We start from the raw sequence: 21262 nt of genomic DNA on the forward strand, positions 1-21262 counted from the left end.
ATGTCTTCTGAGGTCTGCAAAGAGATCACTCGTAGGCACACAGCTACATGCGATGGCATTCAAGTAAGGACACGGTGGGGAGGGGAAAGAGCGTGCTTGCCTAAAAGGCATGGACGGTTGAGTGTTGAGGGTGAAAGGAAGTGAAAGTAAACAAGACAGTACTGGCACTCCATTGCTTTTTCATATGTCATTAGCAACATGGCAGAAGACACCACCTGTTGATCATACTTCTCACAGTCTCACTCTAACCACTCCAGGAAGCTCAGAGCTGTCATGCCCCTCGGCAACGCAGCCACTGATGACACCCCAGACTTGGATGGCATCCTGTATGCCCTGACCACTGGTACAGGACTGTGCATATTTCTTCTGGAGAACTGGTCCCCCTACTTCTAGTCAGGATAGAAAGGATCATCCACATTTTCACAAAATTAAGAAGGCCATATCAGGCACTCAGGATTTGAGGGCTGCTGAGAACGCTGTTGTCCAGCATGCCCCAGTGACAGCACTATTTTGCAGTAAGCTAACCTTGCAGCAAAATTTGTTTCTGCATCCATTCTGATGCAGTATGTGGCTAAACTAGGCACATGCTCCCTTGTTGGGACAGACTCTCAGATTCAGAGTCAAAAGGGGTCAAAGACACCAGTCCCTTTACCTGCACAGCCATGATCCATTCCCAAAGCAGGTATGCTTTGCACAGTGAATGGCAGGGACCATACAGAAAGAACAGCATGTTGCTGTGTTAAAAAAACCCAAAAGGCGATTGTAATCTTGAACACAATAGACCAGCGTTAGTATGAAATCTTTCCTGCTTCACTTGCAGAACAGAATAGAATTCTTCTAACAGTATTTTGATGCGTATTTTACTAGAATATGTGTGTGTATCTATATATATTATTTCTATTTTTATATATATATTTTAATAGCAAATGACTCCCTTAAATTCTTTCTAGCATCATCCTACAGCAAGCCTAGAGCCTTTAGATCCACTGCACACGTCTCTACTGCTTGATCTAATACAGTGATAGCAATAGGTGTTTGCTAACATCTGTGGCGATGAGATGCATAGGTGGGCAGTGAAGCAACAGGCAGCAAAACAAAACCTCTGCTGGTAGGACTTTGCAGGCACTTGCTGTCAGAAGAAAGATGAGATGTTGGAAAGCTAGATTACATTCCAGGTCCTGGATAAAAATCAGTGCTATCAGATGTAGACTTACACTCATTTCTTGCAGCCATAACCCCTTCTGACCCTTTTTCTTCAGCTTCTCAAAGTCTGGTGCTAATCAACAGTTCTTCATTCCAGACTGTACTCCTTGTTTACTCCACCCCAGACTTCAGCCCTTTAGTCTCTCAATAAAGTTCTGGTATCCTTATCTCACCAATCTTCATTTTTCTCAAGCAGTTTCAGTCTCTTGCTACTACTGCCCACTATCCCCACCAATCTTAGTCCTACTAAGATGACATTCAGACTCCCATCACCCTTTCATTATCAGTCTGCTTGTAAAAATAACAAACAGAAAAGCTACTTGCTCATCATCCTGTTCTTCCAATAGTTTACACCTACTATTCTGTTTGTTCCTGGTCTCATTTTCTCATTTTAGACTCCTCATCTATTTTAGGATCCCTCAAGTCTTGATTGTCCTTCAGACATGTGCTGCCTCTTCTTCTCTTCTTCTCTCACTTCCTTTCTCCTCCACACCTTAATCTCACTAACCTTTCTTTTCAGTCCCTGTTTCTTCTGCAAAAATTATTTTTATTGCCCCTCCACTAGCTCCAATCGCCAACGTCATCCTGTTAAGAGCTACTGAACTTGAGTGTCCCAGCTACTATCTACACCACAGCAACAGCTAGGATCAGCTAACTCCTCTCCATTTCTTCATCTCAGCTCTCTCAACCCTTTCTTATATAGAGGAAGTAGCTGGACAAACCCATGGCAAGCTTCTCCTGGAGTTTCACTTGCATGGACTTTTTGTAGTTAACAATAGGGAACACAGACTGCTTTTACTCAAGCAAGCTGCTGGACTGAGGACTGAGGTGCAGATTTTTGGAAAAGCTGTGTAAATCCTCACAGAAAGGTTAGGACCAGGAAAGGTCCAGATGATGAAAGAAAGAACACAGACCTGTTCTAAAATGCAGGAAACTGCTAAATTTGGCAACAGTGCTTTAAAGAGTCTCTACACAGAGGTCATGAATTACACTTTTACAAACTGAGAAGAAGTTGGGAGATTTTCAAGCAGCTAAGTCAGAAGCCAACTGCTGACAGTCACCTTCCTTGGTGAATTTTGTGTCTCTTCCCTGGAGGTGCCAGAGATTCTTCAAGAGAAATGTGCCATAGTTTTTCTTTATTTTTCAAATAAGATCTTCCAAAACCTCATTTTTGGTGAGGTTTCCAAAACATCACTAGGGATGTCTCATGCCTAGATATACGCGGTGTGTAAAATTGTTTCCTGAACAGTCAAAACTAAACAATGTTACAAGAAATTGAGAACAGATTTTACAGCAAGAGAAGATGTTAAGCATCGTCTTAAGTTAAGCATCATCATTATGTTACTAGCAATGTTACAAGCTCTTTTTATATGTATTTTTTATAATTCTGTTAATACTGAGATTTCACAGAGTAGCCAAGAAGAAGAATTCCACATAATAAGTATCAAGACAATTTTAGCTTCATCAATGTTAATATACTAAAAATTACTTTGGTCATTTATGTTTCAGTGGCTGGAGGTTAAGCAAGTTTTCTTTAGTGTGGGAAGTTAAAGATCCTTTAAACTCAGAGAGAGAAAAGGAGGTGTAACTGTATAAACTAGCAACAGATACATTCTGATTTTATGGAAAGCTTTATTTACTTACCACTGGCTTGGCTATATTAGAAAGAAGTGCTTCAAGTGCTTTTGTTTCTTCATCCTTTTCTTAAAAAACAAAACCAAAGCAAACAAAAGATACCTGTGAATATTGTTCAGTGACTTTAGAGCAAAATAGCTCTTCAAATTCAACAACCGCACATAGACTAAAGTATGTAGAAAATAGAACACCTTGCCAACTTGCATTCATCTAGTTCAACAGAAAACCAAAAAAGTTCCCTTAAGTTGTTCCTATAAAACTATTTCTAAATCTGTTCTATGATTTAATGGAATACAGAACGCCTGCTTATCTTTTATTAATGTACAACTTTAAACAAACTACTGCTCTGGAGAACTTAAGCTCTTGGCTGAGATATCTCCAATAGATTTCTCTTTGGATATAGACGCAGTCGAGTTACAGTACTTTAAATATGTTATTGCACATCATGTGGAGGACTACTGGTAACACTGTTGGCCTCCCTCAATTGCAAGGGCAAACCTTAGCTTAGCCTTCAGCTACTTCTCAGGGAAAGAATCTAAGGTGTTTTTTTCCGCTGAAAGTATAGCTAAGCTTTATAGAGGACTCTAAGTTTATAGAAGGTGTTTTATGGCTTTCTCTCACACAATATTAAAATTTTATTATCTCAATAGTGTAAGTGATCAGGCTACTCAGTTTTGAAGGTGTGGCCAGGCATTTTTAATTCATTTAACCTGCCTTAAACTAAAAAGAAAAATAAAAGAAAAACAAAGCACGATAAAATTATTTTAAAAACATGTCAAATCTATTTACAACTTCGTATTTCTAAGTTTATAACTAATTAAATGCATTTCTGACTTCTGTTTGTTAGCACAAGTCTAAGTCACAGTATATAATTCCCAAAAATGTCTCTTGAAATAAATAATTTTGAAAAGTGGACTTTTCCATTTTTCCTATAAAATACTTCTAAGGAATTGTTAACATAATTTTCATAACATATGTAAGCAACAGTGCATTTTATCACTGTGCCTTGGTAAAGTTAGCTCACAGATAAATACCACCTAACAGAAAGTAAACTGAAGCAAAGACAAACGCCACTCTGAAACTACAGTGACAAGTATTCATTCAAGTTTGGAACAACAGTTCCCAACTCCTGAATTCAGGTTGTATCTCAAAGGTGTCCCTTGGTACTAAGCTTTCACAGGGTATCATCTACATGTTTTTAAACAGCTCTTTTAGGCTGAGATTTCCTGGTCTTAGACATAACTTTCTTCACATTCCTTTTGGTCTACAGCAATCACATTGGCACAAAATCATCATCTCAAAGCAAACTTCAATGAGTTGAGAAAATCATGGTTTGCTTTCCTCAGCATCATTAGTTACAATTCCCTGTTCTGACAAAATTGTACTTGGCTGATGACAAGTCTTTGACGTTGCGTCCTGAATCTGAAGTGCTATGCCAGTGACCTGAAAGTTGTAGAGTGACACATCATCAGATTTGACAACTGTATGACCAAGACTGAGTGAATTCAGTCCATTTATGAGATCATACGCTTTCTAGTGAAATAAAGGTATTAATAATAAACACACTCCCTATGGCAGTGTCTTAGAAAACAGGAACTCACATGGACTAGTGTGAGGACCAGTCTTTTTCTACAAAGGCCTTTCAATAACGAGTTGGTAGCGACAGCCATCATGTGAATTTCATGTAAGAACAGCATCTCTTTTACAAAATAGTCCTCTTTAACAAGTTGAATGTACGTTTCCCGTATCAGACATCTGGTTCTTTCCATGTTTTCTGCAGTATCAAGCAGGCCATCAATATTCAGCAATTCCTAAATATGTAAGCACCGATAACTCCCGACAAAGCACAGATTTTTCTGTAAACAGTATTATGAAGTATGACTAATAAGATTTGTTCAAATCTACATGGAGACTTGCATGTCAGTAGTTTTGTTCTCTTAGGCCTATCGTTCCAACATGAGGAGTGGGTTGACTGCCCTTAACTCCATTCTATGTAAGCGAGGGTAGTTATGGGCTACTACTCACCTTCAGGATTGTCAAAGTGAGGTGTTCTATTTACAAATGCTATGCTCAGTCAGACACTGGACTTGCATTGTCTATATATATACACACACATAATTTTTGTTAACACTTACCTTCTACTTCTGTGTCTGTCTGAGAATTGCTTTTTCCTTTACTCAAAGACTTGCTTTTGGTAGAACCTGTGCTTATACCAGCTGCATCCTGTCCTTTTGTAAGTCCATTATGTTCACTTGTAGGAGAAGGACATTTCTGAGGAGACGACGGAGGACTGTTTAACTTATCCTTCTGAGTTCCATGTCGATCTTTTAATTTTTTTTGTAACCTTTCATATGTTTTACTAGACCTTTCGTCTCTGAAGTTGGATCTTCCATGAGCAGGCAGAGTATCTAAATGAAAGTAAAGAAGAAAAAAATTAAAAATAATCACTAAGAACAGAATGTAATTAAAAATCTATTAAAAAATGCTGTAGGCATTAAGTGCACGCTTGTGTGTAAAATTACATCTTTACTCCTAATGGAAAACTGAAGCGTCCACCAGGTAAACTAATAGACACTAATTGGACATTAACAACATGTTAGGGGAGAATGTGTAATCTTTCCTTCTTAAATATTTTTTCTACTTAAAAATTATTCTTAAAATGTTTCTATAATCCTCCTTGAGCTGTAAGGTACAGGATAAAGTCAACACAGAAAAAACATGCTACTTTATTACATGCGAGGAGGCTTGGGTTTGCTCTAATGCTGAATAAAAAATACAGAAGTTTTAATTTTTGGAATGCAACTACAGCTCTTTTACTTTAATGGTGCTTCAGCAGAAATCAACAAAGAAAAACCCCACAAAAGCATAGGACAACTGAAAGACGCTAAAAGACTGAAGACAGTACGGCTAGGTCTTGTAAGTATGCTATACGTGTAAACAGGAACCCAAGGCATTGCTGCAGTATCTCCAAAGTCCCATCTCTAAGTCAGAACATGGCTTTGGAAAAAAGTCAGTACCAGACTAATGAAAAAAATTAAACTGCAGATTGGTGAACTTTTCCGTCCAATTCTAACATTTTTATCCATTTCACCTTTATGCTTAGAAACAGCTTACTGACTCAAGACTTTAAAACAGTGTACCACATGGAACCAACTCTTTCTTCAGTGTAACCCTATCTATGATAAATGATGAAAGCTTTCAAAAAAAAAGTATCCTTCAAAACCAGCATAGTCTTTGTCCATTTTCAGGTAAGTTGGATCACTCAGTCTGAAGAATGAAGTTCATTATTTGTCATTCCTTGTGTGCTTGGAAGTATAGAAAACAAGATCAAATAAAAACTTCCTTACAAGAAGGATAAAAATCCCCAAACTAGAGAACTTTTCAGTTTCTGTTTCTTTAGGTCAGGTTAATTCCCAGAGAATTTGACAGAGGACTACTATATCAGCTGTGACTATTTAGAAATTTGATTTTCACTGCTGATTTAGTTGCTCTTGTTAGAGAACTACAACACTCTAAGCACTTCTGGGTTTTTTTCCCCCCTTAAATTCAGACTACTCATATAGGAGCCTAACTGTGGGCTTTGACTTCTGAAAGCCATAGCCAAAGTCAGTGGTCCAGAATTAAATATGAAATCTGTAGCAAATATGTAACAAATTAAAGCATCCCTAGTCCTCTAATTCCCTAAATCCAAGGGTATCTTACATATATATTTAAAACAAAGCAAAACCAAAGAATCCCACTATATAATTTTTTTTTACATTAGCAGTTTAGCCAATTATCACTGAATTAATATACAAAGGGATATAACCTAGCACCGGAAATTTAAAAAATATTATTCCGTTAAGAAGTATCCGTTATCTTTTATGCATTTAATTGTCATACTCCAATTTCTTAATTTAGCAAACTAAAAGCAAACAATTGCCATCTACAGGAAACCAAGAAATCAATAAAACTATAAATAAGCACCCAAAGAGCATCAAATAATGTACTGTTATAAAAGTAGTGCAAGGAAGGAATAAAGTACCGCTTAAGAATACAGAAACACTAAGAAGTCCAGCAAGATCAAGACATCGGTATATTCTCATCTGACAGCTTTATCTGACTATTTAAGCACAGTGACTATATGGAGGACATTTTGACATGATTTTAGTAGTATCACAGAACACTGAGAATCTACGCATCTACAGCAACATGACAAAGCTGTGTTTAGTCTCCCCCTCCATAGCTTCAAGCCTCTTTCTCTAAAAACAGCAACCTGGCACTGGTCTCTGAAAGTCTTTCAAGGTTGGCACCTGCTTTATAGCAGAAGTTTATCTCAAAAAAGCAAGTCTTCCCGAAAGGTAAATATTAATCTAAGAACCCAACCCCTGAGTTGGTAGACGCGTACACTCTGCCACTAAACAGTATTAAAGGCAGATATCACTTCAACTACAGTATTAAGTTTAGGTTGGTGGCACCTGATTACTCAAGTTGGACTAAATGCACACAGTTTTATGAAAAACAGCAATCTTTTTTCGTAATCAATACTAACAACTCCTGTTTCATGCTTCAAACAGGATACCTGCAAGACACGAGATCTCAGAACAGTTCTCAGGTATGAATTTAAATGTTTAATCTCAGGGGAAGGCATCAACTGAATCACTACAAACACTTCCTGCATTGCTTTCCTGGGCAAATCTATAACTGATACACATAAGAAATATTCTGTATGTTTAACAGATCACTGAATAGACAAGTCAAATTAATGAAAATAACTTCTTCTGGAATAATAAGCTTCAGTAAAAACAAGACTGGTATCCTCGTAAAACTTTTGTGTCTAGTTCCCATTGAAGCTGTAAGTCTTCCTTGATAAAGCCCATGCATCAGCATAACAGATGCTGAAAATGAGTAGAGCATTATTTCCTTTGATAGAACTTGCAATATTCAATAAGCTACTTACCCAGGTCACCATATACTTGTGAGGTGTGATACTGTGGAATGTACTGCGTTGCCATGTCACCAGCTCCGGTCACGGGTGAGTATATGTGACGTGGTGGAGGGGGTATCATGGCTGGAAGAGGAAGGAAGCCAGGCAGTGGGGGATGTGGAGGCCTGTGTATCACTGCATGACCACCAGGATGAAATTCTGGAGCCTGGGGAACCACCACAACCCTTCGAACACCGTTATCCTCAATAACCTGCACAGTGAGAGAGACCATACACCAAAAGAGAAATGACAGTCTGAAACGTATGTTTCTACAGATACTTAAACAAAACTAGGAACAGTAAAACCCTTAAATTTGAGAAAAGGAAAACAGGACAGCGTAAGAAAAAAAAAGATAGGACAATTAAAGGGCTATCTATGTTAAGTGTATTAACTGCAACAATACCATTAATCTCGCACTGTGATGGGGAAAAATACTGTTAAAAAAAAATCTGACTGTAAAACTTCTTATAAACTACCAGGTATATTTATGGCATGAGCCTAGCTTCTCTCCAAGGTCCTGTTTTCACCCTCATTCACGTTGCTTGTATGCTACACTGCTCCTAGGATTTGTTCTACAGTATAACAACTAGATTGCTCCCTAGAAGTGATTTGCTGGGTGGACGGACCTCATTCCGCCTGAATGGTGACAGAAAAGGCACAACAGTGTCTGGTCTTTGCTCTATGCCCAACTCAGTCCACCCACACTAACCCAGGAGGCACTTGCCATACCGCACCTGTGGACATGCAGCAGCCATCATGTGCAATCAAGCTGTTAAAGCAAAAGACCTAGCAGGATGGTAGTCAGCCCTCTCAAGACTCCTTCACAACTCAAGGTAGTTTCTAAAAAATACTTTTTTTCTTTTCTCCCCCCTCCCCATTAAAATGCCTTGCACCCTGAAGGAAGCCACATGCTACTCAGAAAAAGGGGGCCTTTGTGGCAGCCTCTGCCAGAGGTGTGCAAAGAGGCTTGCTGTGCAAAAACAGCAAATGGGAGATGTGACAGGACAGCCTTCTGCTGAGGGACCAGAGTGCAGCCCTTAGCAAGGTTGCTAGGAGTTCAAAGAAACAAAAGCAGCATATCAATCCCATGATGAGAATAAGCATGGTCACGTAAGATGCATGGAGCTGAGGTGTGCTGTGCACACTACATGTAGCACATCTGGGGCCTGTAGCATGTAGGGGTCTGGTGGAGAGCAGGCACAAAGGCACATATTGTACAAGTACTGAAGCAGAAAATGCTCTTCACTAAAAAAGGGCCAGTCATCAACTGAACCAGAAATAGGGGTCTCTCCCTGAAGCACATCACAGACAGGGAAGACTGCCGTCATGATCCTCTCTATATGTTTGTATCGCTACTGGTAAATTCACAAAAATACATGACTGTTGGTAATATCTAGAAATGATCTTGGCATAATACGACTCGTATGTATCATGGTGTCAATAACTTTAGTGTCCGGGATGCCAATGAACAAATTGTTCTCCACTTCCTAGTAAAACGCTGTAAAATAATGCAACAGCAGGGACTGCAATGTAAGTTTTTGGATGAAACATTTATCCTGAAAAGATGGAGAAGAAAAGAATCTGGAATATCACGACTACATTCAAAAGCAGGGGACAAGGCAATCCTATGACGTAAGTTTTCACTGACATTTGAAATGAGGTGGGGACATGTACACATACACCAATGAGTAACCTTGTGCAACAGAAGCGGATCAATAGATCAAAGCACTTGGTGCCAAGCTGCTTTCAACTCCACTGTTTAAGCTTAAGGGTATTATGCTTGGCTAGATTTAGTCCCATGCCCTGGTGTGAACACTTCCACCAAGTCTGTGACAGAAAGCTGCTTGGAGAATCAGTCATTGTTTTTACCATGTCTCCATGGGTTGGTGTGCATCTGGTACATCTGAAATGGAGCTTCTGCTGTTGGTTTCTCTGACAGCAATCTAATTTGTACACCCCAAAATTATTCTGCTAGATGAATCAATGCAAGGTGAGTGAGGCTGTTCTGGGAAATTGTTTCAAAACTTCACTACTGTAGTGAGAAAGACAGTTATGTAGACGCAGCCGTATGCTTCTGGTGTAATGGTAGAATGAAGATCTCTATGCATATGCAGTAACGTTCAGAAGACACAAAAGTATGTACACAATGGAGCTGATCCCACCTTACCTACATAAATACATAGCTAGAAATTAATATAAATGACTTAAGTGAACACAGCTTTAAAATATATACATACTGTGTGATTTTAAAAAAATGGGCTGACTATTTTCAGTATACAGAAATTGTCCCTTATTGGGAAAGACTAATTTCACTGAAGACACTCTTCATATCTGTGCAACCATAGCTGTGTGTATCTGAAGACAGGATATATTAACAGCAGTAAATAGGACTAGAACTTCTGCTGTCCAATGAAATTCTCTAAACACTGAAGTGTAGTTTTAATTATTTAAGTCCTTTTTGCTTACACAAAAAAATTGCAATTTATCATGATTTTATGCGCAGATTCAGATTAGGCAGGAAGCAGCTTCCGTAAAAAAACCAGGCTACTTAGTTTATAATTTATTGTTTTCTTGGGTCTGCTAATAGCCTAAGTAACTCAGAAATAGATACCCAATTCATAACAGCAGGGACCTTAAGTTTAATAGTGTAAAACGAAGAGTCTGACAACCCTCTAACTGTGCCTCTAAATCAAACATCAACTCAACAATAGGCCTCTACCAGGCAACTACACAAATAAAAACCATCCAAAAAGCAGTAAGTGCATCTTGTCAAGTATATCATCTGAAGTTAAAAAATAGACAAGTTATCTACTACCCTAATTGTGCTAGCAAAACACATAGTTCTGGCATAGGCCTGCTTGGTTGAGTGAACCAACCAAACAGCACTGGAAAACTCACTACAGAGAGTGAATACAAACAGCTTGAAGAGGATGAATAAAGATGTACTTTCTTTCACAGTTTTAGAACTACAGTTCCAAAAGGAGAGGAAGGAAGAAGTAAATCAACTTATGAATTACTTTTTCATTTATGTGATATAAGAAAAATAAATATGCTTTATTCTGCAGTTATCCCCAACTTCCAACAGAGGACAGTATGATGTATCACTGCCAAACAGGGATTGAAGCAAGCAGAGGCGTAACAGAACTAAATGAAAATGGATAGACAAAAGATGGTTATGCTGAAGTTGTTCTCCCAGGCTGATGGCTTTAGACATTTAGCTGGTTTCCAATTTCTCTCAAAACATCTGCAGTTGCTGACATTTAAAAATATACTACGCCTGAAGAAACCATGTAAGTTATTTTGCTGGGACTGCATTAAGTCTGGGATAAGTCTTAGCTCAATAGTGCTAGACTTTCCTGTTTGCAAGACTACTGTCAAATCTTCTGGCTTGTAACAGGAACTTTCATCATAAATCACAACGGCTGGTATGTTTAGTCAGCAGTAAATACTTCTGAAGCCTTATGAATGACAGGTTTTCCTGGACTATGATACTTCTCCTCAGAGGAAAACAGCAGACATGTGCTCATTCCACCTGTACTCTGAGCTGGATAGATGTGAGGCACCTTCAGGTCAAAAGTCAGAGAGCTGTGTTAGCACACTTGCTTGCACTAACAAGCTCCAGTGAAAGGCTAACGAGCGTGCCCCAGGAAGGCCCAGTCCTTCAGCCTGTCTGCTGCAAGCTGTCCTCAAAGGAAGGATAAATTAATTTCATAAAGATTATTCAGATTGTCACAGGTTACACAACTTTTTAAACATTAAGTACTTTATCAACTGAAATTAAGTACTCAAGAAATACGGTAAAATTGAAAATTTCACTTATCTCAAAAATTGTTTCAGTTCTTTAAAAATGAATTCTAAATAGGAATCAAAACTTTCTACTATAACCTAAAGATAAATGGACTTTCATAATTATTTTTAATTTATTTTTCTTCTTCTTCCCTGTTTGGGAACTCAACTATGAAGGATGCACGAATCAACTTATCAGCCAACTTTCAACAGATGAAAGGTAAAACCACAGAGCACTAGCCTGCCTAACCTAACAGCCTTTTCTTTTGCTAGAGGACAATTTTTTTTTATGCAGTTCAGATAGTTTGTGTAACGTCTGCTGGACACTGTGCGTTTTTTGGTTGCATTTTACATGTTGTAGTCTCTTCTGTGTGTACACCATGAGGTGCATGCTGAGTCAGAGGTAGACTGGTCACAACAGAACATCATGAGAAAGACTTACATTATGGAGAGTGGTATTCATCGGCTCTAACTTCCAGGTCTGACCTACTAACCCCTAGGCTCATTCTATAGTTGAGAGAAAGAAAGAGACACCATCTAGAAGGCCACACATGACCTTATAATACAGGTGTCAAAAATAGCCAAGAGGAATCATCCTTTTAATCTGCTTCAAAGGATGTCCAGGTTATCCAGCTCACAATTAATTTTCAGGCATGTAAATTAGGAATTGCACAGAAAATCAGAATCCCCTTTTTAAGATAAGTTTTGGAAACATGTATTATACAATAATTTATCCCCAATGGACAGCTGACATTTTTTTCATGTTGTTTGCTACACTTTTTTTAACTGATCTGTTTTATTCCTTATCTGCAGGGAAATTTCCAGACGTGAACTATGTACATATATAAAATTATATTGGTGCCAAAGGAAAACATCCACTAACCCAGAATTCAGCACAGGTGCTACGCAATGAACTATCTGGGTCACGAATGTATTTTATGTTCAGAAGGCACTGAGTACATTAGGATCCTGAACTCAATAAGGAACTGTGCTTGCTCTTGTCATGGAAGTAGTTAATATATAACTAAACAAGCACATATACAGCATGAGAAGCCTCCCATCACAGAGATACTACAGGACATCTTCCCTTATTTACTTGCTTGACCACAGTGACTCTGAAACGCGACACATTATACTGAATTAGCTATTTTGGTTCTACTCCCCTAATTTGCATGAAAAGAAATAAAATAAGAATCAAATAAAGGGACATACCTGTGGGGCATATCCAGGAGGCACATAAATAGTAGGCACTGAACCATTTGGGGACATCATTGGAACCTGAGCAGGACCTAAACGGGTTACAGAAATATTCAGTACAGCAGCAATTAATAATTTGAGAAAATTCAGAGAACATACTGAACTGCAAAGTCTCTGTGAAATATATACAATGTAACACGGATAAACAAAGGCAATCAATTATACCAAAGGGCACTCTCAGAAACCTAAGAAACAGTTAGAAAGAAACCAGAAACTAAATTTAAAAAAATTCATCAGCAGATATTTCTCCTTTCTCTGTCAGTAAGTTCACAAAAGAGCTTATGTCAAAACTTCTTAACAGGTGACAAGTCAAAAGAAGTGTCCGACGACGAAAAGACAGTAGAAGAGACTTTAAAATAGAAACAAAAAAACCATATTTGAAACAAATTGCCGAAATCGGATAGTATTCAGTTAAAAGTTGTAAAGAAAATTACTTACAAAATTGCTGCTCTGTTACTATGGACTTATCACTTAAAGCGGTCTTAGCACCAGCAGAGTGGGAGGTGGCAAACAGGACACTAACTTAAGGTCCCAGGGGAAAGCCAGCGTATTACAAACCAGTAAGTCTACTGCTACTAATGGGAAAAGTTGTGATACCATGATGATCCTTGTACCATGCAAACCAGAAAGAACAGAGTTCGCAGACACTTAGATAAATATGACACAACAGGGATGTGTTAAGGTGGCATTTGTAGATCAAGTACTGCCTGGAAAATTTGGTACCTTCAAAGAGCACAGGGACACCGTCAAATACTTGGATTTTCAAAAAGCTTTTGACAATCTTCCTCAAAGACTCTTACAGAAGTAATGCTGCTTTTGGTTAAAAAGGGAAAAGGGCTTCTCATGAATAACTAACCGGCTTGAGAACAGGAAACAAGAGAAGTAAATGACCAGCTTTCAAAGTGCCTAGAGTGACCAAAGGAGTTCCAGAGGCACGCAAAGATCAATCTGTTCAACGTATTAACAAAATTTCTGGAAAAGGAAATGAACAGTAAGGTGACAAATCTTTGGTATGCGCTCAAGAGAGCTGCAAAGGATCTCACAGTACTCAATGACCAGATGATAAAAAAGCAGAAGAAATAGTGCTGATAAGTACAGAGCAACACACCTGGACAAAACCAACAGAAGTATTTGTTTGCAGTGGTAAGCCATAAGTTAGCTGCAAATAAGCAACTATGGAGTTACTACATACATTTCTAAGGAAATACCAGCCGAGCGTTGTTCAGTGGCATTTGCAGAAAGAAAGAGAACATTAAAACTCATTACTAACAGCAAAAGAACAAGCAGAAAACATTAGTATGCTATGCTATAAATTCACACAACACTCAAGGTATTGAGATACAATGTGCAGTGCTTGTCTCCACCTTTCAAAAAGAACATACAGAACTAGAAAAGGACAAATAAAAGATAAGTTGATAGTGGCTTTCCACCAGTTTCTCAGGAAAGATTAGAGAGACCAGGATTCTTCCACTTGAAGATGGTTAAAATATAAAAGGGCTGGCAGCAGAGAAATAGTAAAAGACCTATTAAAAAAAAAAAGCACCCACAAACTGCCTAAAAATGGGAAGATGGATAATTTACAGTTTCTCATGTGCAAGAGCCCGAGATATTAAATTAAATCATCAGGTAAAAGGTTTAAAACAGATAAAGGAATTTCTCATGGAATGCACAGCTAAATTGCTTTTAATAACATTGAGGAAACTAAAGATTAGGTTCAGAAGTTGTTAAGCCAATTGAGAGAAGTAATCCATTAAGAGTTGTAAAAAAAAATACAAGTATTATTTTTGGTTCAGGAAGCTAGAAACAAGAAAGTTATTTCTATGTGCCTGCCCTATCCTTATGCTCTCCCCTTAAGTATTTGATACTGGCCTCTATGAGAGCAAGCACACTAACTAGCACAGGCTTCGAACAGGACTGCCTAGCGAGGTCCTTACATTCTTGTGTTTAAAATACACAAGGCAACAATCGCTGATGTTTAATTACAATATAATCTGACCAGGTTCTGCGGCAAGTGCGTAAGGTTGGGATTCAGACACTCCAGGCTGCATTTTCCAAATTTCCATTTCAGTCTAGTGAAGCTACCAAAAGCACCAATCAACTCTTAGGGAAGTTTCAGTAATGCTTCTGAAAGGGTGTTCATAGTTCCACATTAATGTTTTATAAACTCAGTTAAGCTCTGCAAATGGAAAATACTAAGTAAATCTAAGGTATGGTATATAATACCAGCATACCTCATTCTGATAAATACGAACTTGACAGAAAAATAACTATGTCTGAATGCCAAGAGTGGGGAAAAGGAACAAATAGCATTCTTTAAAAAAGTAGCATGTAATCCAACTTGATTACACATACTATACGGACTTCTTCAGAACAAGATACCGAAGTTTTAAAATGTTATTACCTAAAAAGAATCACAGCTTTATTCTCAATGAAGTGTTAACCCACAACTGGGGGTTGGGGGGGGGAGAAGAGACTTTTTAAGAACAAGGTCTTAACTGGACGATTAACTGAACTGTGTAACAGCAAAGAATATAAGGACTACAGTAACCTACAAATTGAGAACTGAACCTTCTTTGGGTCTTTTTGCTCAGCTGAAACTCAAAAGTTTCAGTGAAAGTTTCTCCTGAGTATGAAGTGCTAAAAAGAAAGGAAAGTAAAGGGAAAAACAGTGCAAGAGAAGCCAGAAAAGTGCTTTAGAGCATTAGCTTACAATAAATTCAAGGGGTCAACAGTAATGGAAGCATATTTACTATAAGTTGCTATCCAACCAAATAATGGTTTAAATTCTTATGTAAGAAGGTGGATTTTACATAGCTTGTATCTTGTATTGCTTACTTGTAGTTTTTCCATAATGAATATGAAACACTGACACTTTTATTAAACTCTCAATTTTAAACTATACAAGTTTAAGGTAAATTGAGAATTAAGACCACAGTTACTTGAACGTTTTACAGCGAATTCAATGTTCTTGGGGAATGAAGGAACTCTAACATGAACAGCCTGTTTCTTTGTGAACTGGTAGGTATTTCTGTGTTTGGCTTTTTCGTTTTGTTTTGCTTTAAATGTCTAAAGAATATAGTTTAACAATCTTTTTAAAGCTCGCTTATTTAGTGCTTTAATCTCTCTAACAAACAAAAAAAGCAGTTATCTCCAATCCAGTACAAAGGTTGATCCACAAAGCCAGTTTCAGTATACCCATAATCTAGCTGTCACAAAAATAAAGACATAAAGGCAATGTATGAACCTGAAAAATTAGTGTTAGAATAGAGTCAAATTAGTACTTTGAAAACTTGCATCCCATCTTTAGCACTTTAAAGTTCCAGAATTAATGAAAATATATTTTTAATATTCAGGATGTAAGGGTGAACTTTAATTTACTTCTGATTAGATTTCCAAGTGGCTGTGGAATGCAGTTAGATTGCAAAGAAACATTCAAGAAGGAGGAAAGCATGGAAAAAAAGTTGGCAGACTTTATATATTTTAATGAACATATGGTCTTTACGGTTAAATTATTAATTTCTTGACAGAAAGCACATTACTACCTGCAAAAATTAAAAAAAGCTTTCCTGTATCTAAAGATAAAATGCTAATACAATATAAAAGCAGACTGTTTTTTTTCCTTTTAAAAACAACAAATGTGAAAATCTTGGCTCTACTTCAGGAAAGGCACTGCAAGAGGAATTTTCATGCTTCTAGGTATTGATTAGACTGGCGTATGACAAAGCCAGTGTTTTACCATCAGGTGAGACTGATTATAAAGTACCAGCAAACAACAGCATCAGGAATTCATGTTAAGCAAACATCTGATTTTCTATATTGCACATAAATGGAACTGACTTCACCCAAATCACTGTATCATGAATGTTGATGCCTTGACCGTTGTAAGAGGAGGTCTCGAATCTTCCACAGACTTTCCAGTATACAAGGTCTCTTATGTAAGAAGTGGAAAAGTAGTATTGTGGGAGACAGAACAAACACATAGCTGTGTTTTATACTTTATTCTTGAAAAATGACTCAAACACAGTAAAGGTTTATTTAACTCAATTGAACCCAAGCAGCAGATGTTTCACCACACTTTCAGTTTATCATTGTAATGAAATTTGCTATTTCACTACTATGAAAACTTGTAAAGTCTCTATGTAAGCATTTTGTCCGAAGTTTAAAAAAACCCAAACAAACAAAAAACCAAGGTGCCTATCAAAGATCACATAAAACTTGGAATTTGTGTCCGGAAACAGGAAATACATTAGAAAAATGCCAACAACAGGAGGAATACCTTCCCCCCACCCCCCGCAACAGCAGGTGAAGTTCTCCAGCACGTCTGTTTGAGTAGACTGTAAAAACCTCATTATGCTCATGACAGCTACCCTAAGCGTGTAGGAAAATTAACAGCGCTGCATAATCGCTAGGATCGTGACAAACTGATGGGTAACTCCTGACAATTTGAGGATACCGCCACCGCCTGCCTAACCGATACACGATTTCCTTTTAACCATGAAGCACCGCTCCATTTTCAGTCGCTCGTAAAAGCGCCCGGCAAAGGCGCACACCGTGCATTTCCAGCGCCGAAGCAGCACTTGCTCACCGCCTGCGCGAGCGAATACTCTTCCGGGGCAGTGACCGCCCTCAGCCCTGCTCTTACAAAACGCGGGCTCGCCATGGCCTCCCAGCGCAGAGCCTTCCTGCTCCCTTGGCGGGTTCGGGGCCACCGCAGGCCCCCCAGGCCCGGCGGGCCGGCCAGCCGCCACCCCCCTCCGGAGCCCGCGCATCACCGAGAGAGGGGGCTAGCAGCGCTCGGATTCCCCACGTCTTTTTTTTTTTTTTTTTCAGCCGCCACAGCTTTCCCCCATCCGCCACTGCCGCAGGGGCTGCCGGCAGCGCCGCGCCCTGCTTTTGTGCCGAGCCGGGCAGCCGGGAGACCTTACCGCTCATTCCGGGTTGGGCAGCGGCCGGGCCGGGCCCGGGCCGGGCGGGCGGCTGCTCCCCGGCGCGCCGCGGCAGGCGGGGCGGCTCACTCAGGTGCGCGGCTGCCCGCTACGCTCCGCCCCGCCCCGCGGCCCGCTCCGCGCCGCTGCGCTCCGCCCTGCCCGGGCCGCGGCTGGGACCCAGGCCAGCAGCCAGTCGGCACAAGCGGCGACGCGGCCCCGGGCGTCAAGGGGCGGGCGCGGCGGCGTTTCGGGGGCATCGTCCCCACCGAGGAGGGCTTCCCTGGCCGTCCCGCAGGACTGCTGCTCTGGTCTTCACTGTAGTCTGCCCATTGTCGTTGGCTGGCGTGATCCAAGTTCTGTAGCTGAAAGCTTTTACGTTAATTAGCATGATTAAGTTACAAAGTATTCCTTCAGCCCAGTCCTTCCACAGGATTTACCTTTACCTGAACTGCTCATCAGTTTACACCTAAGAAAGGAGGTGCACAAACAGATCTGGTTGCAAACAAACGCTTTCTGGCATCGCGTTTAGAAAGCTGCAATGACTTTGATACTAATCTATGTGGATACTGCGGCTCATGAACACTGCTATACTTAGCATTAGTCTAATGTGAACGGCGATGAATCACTGTTATCCCCAGGAGGAAATCGCATTCAGGATTTACTGCAGCACATTAGGTTAACTATGGCTCTATAACTGAACACCCACACTTTGACATCACACAGGCGATGATATGCATCACTGACGCAAGCACTGACAGGATCAAACACAAAGGCCACAGCAGTTGAAACAATAGAGCGCACAGCTGACGTAGCAGCACACCCCTCTAACACTGATGGGCTGCAGTAAATCAACAGCCCCAGATGCCACAAATAGTTGCTCCACTCTGCCTTTTACATAATGGCTACGACTTCAAAGTTTTATTCTGGGCTCCCAGCAGCTACAATTAATTACAAAAAAAGCAGTAACAATAACCAACACCAATTGGTCTACATTTGTAAGCTGTGCCCGGAAAATACTTCCAAATCACTACTTTAGGTTAACAGTCACTAAAAAATTGTCAAAAAGAATCGTCAGCTTTGGTTACATTGCACCTAGTAAATGTAAAGTGAGTAGTAACAAAAAAGAAAAGCAAACACAGAACTTACTGCTAGGCCTGAGCTGGGGAAGCGGCACAAGAAGGAACTGTGAACACTGCAAGGACACAGGCGATCAGAAGACTTCAGTTTGCAATGCTGTCAATTTAAAACATTCCTTATGCTCTAAATTAATCCTGACAGAACAACCCCTTCCCCCCCATCCATCTGTCTACTTTTGCCATCAAGGCTGGGGAACAGCAGCTGACAAAGCAGCAACATCGATTTAAATATATTAAGTGGCTAAAAAATAAATAATAATAATAATAAAAAAAATCTACCAGTAGACTGCAGGCTTGCAAATGCAAGGAAAAACTGAAGGTAAAGTGTTCACATCGTTCCTTTCAAAAGCAGGGGAAAGAAGCATCAGTTTCATCCACAGAGACTTCGGAGTAATGGATAAAAAAAGCAGAAAGCTATGAAGCCTAGCTACAGTATTTCTAAAGATCACATCCTCATGAGATCCTGATCTTTCCCATGAAACCATGCATACATATTAAGAAAAAAAAAGGACATGAAATCCCTTCTCATAGGCAAAGTGCAGAGATGACAGGTTGCTATAGCACTTTATCATTAATAGAGCTATCGGTTTTCTTTTATAATGGCCTCACACAAGTTCAAAGGAAAAAGGTGACAATGGTTTCTATGTTCAAATGTTAAATGTACTTTCATTTCACCTGTTTCTAAACAATGACCACTGCGCAATTTTGCAATTAAAAAAGACTGCGAGCCCATGCCTTTGAACAGTGCAAACTTCACAACACGAAATTACACTTGGGAGCTTGCAGAAGCATGATTTTAGTCTTTTGAGATACTCCAACAATAAAAAGATTTTATACATTCTTTCTGAAGTAATTGTGCAGCACAGTGATCAATTCTATCCTACTTTGTTAACAAAAAGTACCAATGAATCAAAGATGCCAATGTAGAAATACAACACACTTTGTATTGTGCAGCCGAGATTGTTAAATTGCTCTGTTTGGTTTGTCACTTTAGGTTCAGCCTTAGGGTAATTATTTAGTAACTATGTGGAAGAGTTATGTCAAAAAATTATGTTCTCTCTCCCTCGTAGTCTTCCAATTTAAATATCGGGTGAACTGTAAATCATTGCATTTCAAAGCGAGTCAAATGTGATATACCATTCTTAACACAGAGCTTTGATGAAAATGTTTTTATTCTTAGCAGGAAAAAATAATCTGCACTCATTCTCATCTAACTGCATCGCATATTTGCTTAGCTTTTTCCTCAAGGAGAGCCTAATTTCTTAGCACTTATGCTGAGCAGTACTGATTCACAACTTTTTCAGACTAATATTTAATATTTGTGCATACTGCTTAATCATGTTCCATTTGATTCACAACATTCAGGATAAAATACAATTTAATAATCTAACAGTTGTTACCACTAGAATTTGTGTTGTTCTAAGCAGCTTTTTTTTTTTTTTTTGGCCATATAGCACTGCAGACCAGAAAGTTAAAAAGTTAAGCACTACTACTGATAGCTGGTTTTGATTAAGAGGTGAACAGCACAAGTGAGTCTCAACAGTTGACAGTTCTTGGCATGTAGACAGTGGCTTTCACAAAAGAGCATGTGGATTCAGAGAAGAGAGATCTTGGAAGAAACAAGCATTAACTCCCCCCCCTCCCTGCCTGGTTGTGCCAAAAATGAAATTACATAGTATAATTACTCGTAAAGGCCTTTTTGGCATCATTATATTCAACTTACTACGCAAATGAGTTCTTTTTTCTGCATACTTACCTGGCTACGTTGATTTGAAACTAGAGTGCAAAATTATCTAGCGCATTCTGCTGTCTCAGAGCTGGTGTTCAGAGAAGCCCCCCTTCCTCTGTGCAAATTTCTTAATATTTCTTAATATTCCCTCCTCACACACACAGATGACTTATTGAATATTACTTATACGAATATGATGTATTGATTAAGAAAATCAATAGCATACATATAAATGCTGAAACAATTTTACCAAATTCTAGGGTAGAGTATTTTAAAACTATGGATGAAAATACACAGAAGACTGTGGATATAATAAAATTCTGTTTGTGCAAACTGTGATTGAGTATTACAACACATACAGTGTCAGAAACTTGAGCAAGAAATTAATACCAGAAAAGGCCACCAAGAGAAAATTCAGTGCCCAACTCAAATTTTTATTTCTATACAAGGCAGACACCTCTAAAGATGTACTTACTCTGAGTTCCTGGAATCTACTAATAACATGCACTTTCATTTGAAAACCTCTGAGTTTTTTAGGCTTCAAGCTAATTATATAAATGAATACAATGCAGATTCAGATGGTCCATTTAAAAGAAGAACAAGGCAGAACAAAAATTATTAT

General features: G+C 39.0%; 1 protein-coding gene across 1 annotated transcript in view; it reads right to left on the minus strand.

The window, feature by feature from the left end:
- The window catches only part of FNDC3A (fibronectin type III domain containing 3A), a 107341-nt gene that overhangs the window by 43815 nt on the left and 42264 nt on the right, over positions 1–21262 (minus strand). Inside the window, exons 3-6 of the mRNA XM_059824297.1 lie at positions 12803–12879; positions 7778–8015; positions 4974–5246; positions 2848–2906 (exon numbers count right to left, since the gene is read on the minus strand). Coding sequence (XP_059680280.1) covers positions 2848–2906; positions 4974–5246; positions 7778–8015; positions 12803–12879 — 647 coding nt within the window. The remainder of the gene's footprint in view (positions 1–2847; positions 2907–4973; positions 5247–7777; positions 8016–12802; positions 12880–21262) is intronic.

This window comes from Gavia stellata, chromosome 1 (genome assembly GCF_030936135.1).
Source record: "Gavia stellata isolate bGavSte3 chromosome 1, bGavSte3.hap2, whole genome shotgun sequence".
Classification (NCBI taxonomy): Eukaryota; Metazoa; Chordata; class Aves; order Gaviiformes; family Gaviidae; genus Gavia; species Gavia stellata.